At 43.5% G+C, this 4503-nt stretch overlaps 1 protein-coding gene across 1 annotated transcript; it reads right to left on the bottom strand.

Annotated features, from left to right (window-relative positions):
• Positions 1–2518: 2518 nt before the first annotated feature.
• PHALS_06992 (uncharacterized protein) lies at positions 2519–2736 on the bottom strand (the record flags this gene model as incomplete). The annotated part of the gene is made up of 2 exons (XM_024720385.1): positions 2519–2628; positions 2691–2736. The coding sequence occupies 2 exons, from the start codon at positions 2734–2736 to the stop codon at positions 2519–2521; spliced, it is 156 nt and encodes a 51-aa protein (XP_024585589.1).
• Positions 2737–4503: the final 1767 nt, after the last annotated feature.

Genomic DNA, 4503 nt, shown 5'->3' with positions numbered 1-4503 from the left:
GGTAAAGTAGAGTAGTCGAAGTCGTATTAAATTCCCTAATACAGACACTTTTAAAACTAAACGATCCAATTATAAGTGGACCACCTCCTGATCATTAGCAGAGAACCAATCGCAGTTGACTTTCATGAACTCTTTCTGTTGTGTGGAGCGTCAAATCCCCCCAGAAAGCCTCAGTTTGCGTCCGAAGCAGGCTGGACAAGATTTTAGACTCGCACTTTAAGCTCATGCATCTCCCTTAGTAGCTTGAGCGCTTACAACGGCTAACAACTGCATAGCCGCTATGAAGCAGAAGGTAGAACATCTACCAATAATGCTATTGGACACTGCTTCGGATACTACAATGCAATTCACACCGACAAGCTCGTAAGTGTGGGGCTTTCATACGGCTTCGACAAGCCCACATGTAACGCATGATTTATGTACAGGATATTCGGAAATTTGAGAGTATGACAATCTTCTTTTTCGCAGCTTAGAATTTTAGACTGCATACAACGCATGTATTAATTGTCATTGTTGTGTTATTTGGCTGTGTGTGGCATCGGCGTGTTGATTATGATCATTTGCCTTTTAGTCATAGCGTCGCGCATATGGTTCATGATGCTAAATCTAATTGAAATGATAATCTTGACTTTGCTACGAAGTGTAGCCAAGTTGATACTGCGTATTCGAATTTGATCGACAGCCCTCCTTTATATGACTGGAGCCACATTGTGGTGATGTCGCAAGAACCCGCAGTCTAACAACTCGCTTCACCTTACCGTCACGCGTATGCTTTCTTGAAGGGTGTTCATGACACGCAGCGATCGCGTTCCATTTGATCATCCATTTGCGGATAGTTGGCGCTGAATTTTACGATTTGAGGCACCTCGTGGACAGTTTGAACAAGAGGCCGATCTCGCTGCTGTCAGCAAACCGTTACAGATGAGAATATAGTCAAGTGCTCCACGACGAAGTTTCTGCCAGCATGGACTTATCCCGCTCTCCAAAAATCTTCTGGCAAACTTTGCTAAAGGTGTTCACCACAACGCTAGATTGACCGAAAGCTTCCTTTCGGATGACCAAAAGTGACATCCATATTAATAGATTGCCAGCAGTCTATTCAAACGATAGACTGGCAAACGTGCTCAGGCATTCGGCACGGTATTTTGCTGCCGATACGTCTTGTACGTTTTGCACACCACGACTTAGCTCATTCCTGCGCATTTGAAAATGAGAACATAGCATTCAATGAGCCGTATATATAGTCTTTACGAAGGGGAGGTACTAATTACCTTGGAAAGAATTCTTTTTGTGCTTGTTATCACTCGGTGCCACCGCAGATTAAGTTTCGAGTGTGTCGACGCTGTAATGGACCAAGACTTGGGACAGTGAATAGCGGAACAGAGGCGCAACAAAACGATACTAAACTAAAACCAAAAGATATAGCCCAAACCCCTCTGTTTTTTAAGACATTTAGCAATGCAGCCCATGCTCCGTCTGACCCTTACGCTGTACGCGTCGCCTCGTCAATTGACATGGATAAGCAACAGCTCATATTTGGAGCAACACAGCAGCACATCTGCCACCCCATCAAACCTACCGGCAAAACCCGCTTCTTGAAGCTGTACTAGCCGAAGAAGAAATACCGCTTTGGCTATCATTCGCCAAAGATGAGATGACGTCGCTGCTGAGCGTGCAGGACTAATATGTGCTTACCTCATACCATGCTGATCCTTGTCCCGGATCGGATGTTTGTTACAAATCTAAACTAGTATGACTCAGACGCGACGCTGTCTTAATTTCAGTTAGAATCTGCTTGGAGGAAGTCACAGCGTTCGGTAAAGACTGTAGCGTCACACGTCATGAAAGGATCGATTCGAGTGCTATATGGCCACGTCAAGGCAGCCATTACATTGTCTTTCCTACCTTTGAAAGGTCGTCTTTTCTACCGTACACCATTACTGTCTGACAACCCTTTCATAAATATAGAACTGTACATGGCTTTTTAATGTATGCCGAAAATGTATGACGACACGGAAATAATAGAGTCGCCACAAGTGTTTTATTTAGTTAAGGATATAAACTGACCTGGTTTGGCAGCCAAATATGCCTCAAACACCATTAGCCCTTACCAAAGAAGCAGCGTGAGGTCATCGCCGATGTTTCTGTACAGAGTACAAAGCAGGTGTGGACAAAGAGTGCAAGTGTTTTCACTGGATTGTATTACTTTGTCATCAAGGCTGATGGAAAGTGGTAACATGTGCATGCTTATCATAAGTTAAGTGCTTAGTACGTGCCTCCTACTTCGTCGATGGGTATAACCGACTTCTCATGAGAGAGCATCGTAATTATTCGTTGTTCAGTAAAGAGGTTACTATGTTTCTCTCCCTGCGAGACATTCTGTATGTGAAATGCTCTAGAATGACCTATTTTCGCTCTGAGGAAGTGTCATGTATCAGTGACAATTCAACATCGGGTGACACAGCGGATAAGGCTGCAAATGCGCGCACACATTAATTATGCGATGATACATTCGAGCTCAATTAATGGATTCGAGCATATACATTAGACTTTGCGAGCTGTACTGATGTGTATGTAGTTGAACAAGCCTCTTGCCAATCTTGAAAATCTTCTTCGGTGTTGACGAATCTTCACTGTGGAGAATGACCTGTGGGCATATACATTAAAGATCGGAACTGTAATAGATTGACCAGTGCCGCTACTTCGAAGGGATTCACGAAGACACAACCGTTGCATGAGTACGATGCGAATGATGCCGGCATGGCAAATCCCCCTCGCCAGTTACTGGAAAATATGACAAATCATATTGAAGGGAGAAGAACTCAAAGTATGACCACATAAATTTTGAAAGGTTAAACTTGGATTGGCCATTTCGCGTTGTTTGTTTCGCTTCGCTCTTTCCACAGGCTGAACTTAGCACTAAGCAGATACAGATAGGCATAAGTGTGTTATTGCTTTAGATCTTGCCGACATGAAGCTGCGGCGAAGATCTACTCCGGCTTACAAGAATGAATGCTAGGAAGCATGCTCTTGTCAACTTCAGACTGAACCTACCTGACTGTAACCGCCGAAATCTATACATTTTATGTTTCATGACACGTTAAGAGCGTCGTCTCATCTCTTGCGTTAGATGCCAAGATGGGTTTCCAATTCTACTAGGCACTCATTCGAGGTGAGATTCAAGCCTGGTCGGCAGAGCTTGGCGGCAGAGGTGCTTATCGTCGCCCAACATAAATTTGTCGTAATCCACAATAGTGAAATCGTGCTTTGACATGTGTGGTTGCATGCGTTGGGTAGCAGAGGGTTGCTGATCCTGTAAATGTTTGTATATTATTTGGAATAATGACAGTGTAGCTAGAGTCTTTCTAGATGCGACAATTATTGCGCGATGTAGCGAGGGCGCAACGGAGTCGCATAATCCGCATACACAACTTGTGTATTTCAGCTAACTTCGATTAAAAACATGTCAGCCATTTCAAAAACGTATATTTTTCGTCTTCATGTGACATCTGCATGTTGCTGATGCACGCTATTACAATGTTGCACACACGGCGAATGACGCTGAATCTCGCCGAAGAATTCCTCAATTTTGCTAATCTAGCCGGGCCGATATCAGCAAGCCGAGCTGTATTGGTAACTCCTCCTCATCAAGTATACAGATTTAGAAGCCAAAATAGAAGGAGACATTAGGCACGTTATGTTAGAAGAATTAAAGGCCTCCTCTTTCACAGCATCCCGGCACCATGCTATATCTTATTAAGCAGATCGATCAAGCATCATTCCATGTCGAAACACCTGACACTTCGCTAGTGCAAAAAATTGGTTTAATCAAACAGCTCTCACTAAATCCTAAGGAGTATAGATATCGGCCAATCCCACAGTGGTGACCAGCTTCCCTGGATTTCACGACAGGTAATGCTTTTACAAATTTGAGATTTGTTGACGATATGGACTGCTGAAGAACAACTTATTCAAGTGCACATATTTGAGACCTGCTTGCAAATGTTTTGTATATTCAGAGCTGTTACTTCGTGCCCCACGATACTACGGACGAATATGGTTGTCGAAGTTGGTCTGTGCATAGGCGCGATGCGACCTAAATAACTGCGTCATAGACAAGTAGACGTTGCTGATGCGCGGTATGATCATAAGGCAATAATAGTCACTCCTGGAGCAACCCGCTTGGCATTTTCTAGTGCACTGAAGAAGATTTAACAAAAGCTCATGAGCAATTAATAAGACCTATCAACCGTGTCGCTCATTTTGATCAGAACATAAGCAATTATACTGCTCTGCAGCAAATTCGTATCTGACTCAGCATTTACGTCGAAACAGCGGCTCCGTTCGACTTACCTTATTGTTGTACAATTTGTTACCTGTCGTTTGCATTTTGACGCAGAAAATTGATGCCGAATGTGAAATTAGACACTCTTTTTGATTTACTTTGTTCTTTACGGGGAAGGCAGCGTCGATGACACAACACTGCTCTACTGGAAAGAGAAA

Source organism: Plasmopara halstedii (assembly GCF_900000015.1).
Source record: "Plasmopara halstedii genome assembly, contig: Scaffold_3060, whole genome shotgun sequence".
Classification (NCBI taxonomy): Eukaryota; Oomycota; class Peronosporomycetes; order Peronosporales; family Peronosporaceae; genus Plasmopara; species Plasmopara halstedii.
The sequence above is the reverse complement of the archived record's forward strand: the minus strand, read 5'-3'. Positions and strand labels throughout refer to the sequence as shown.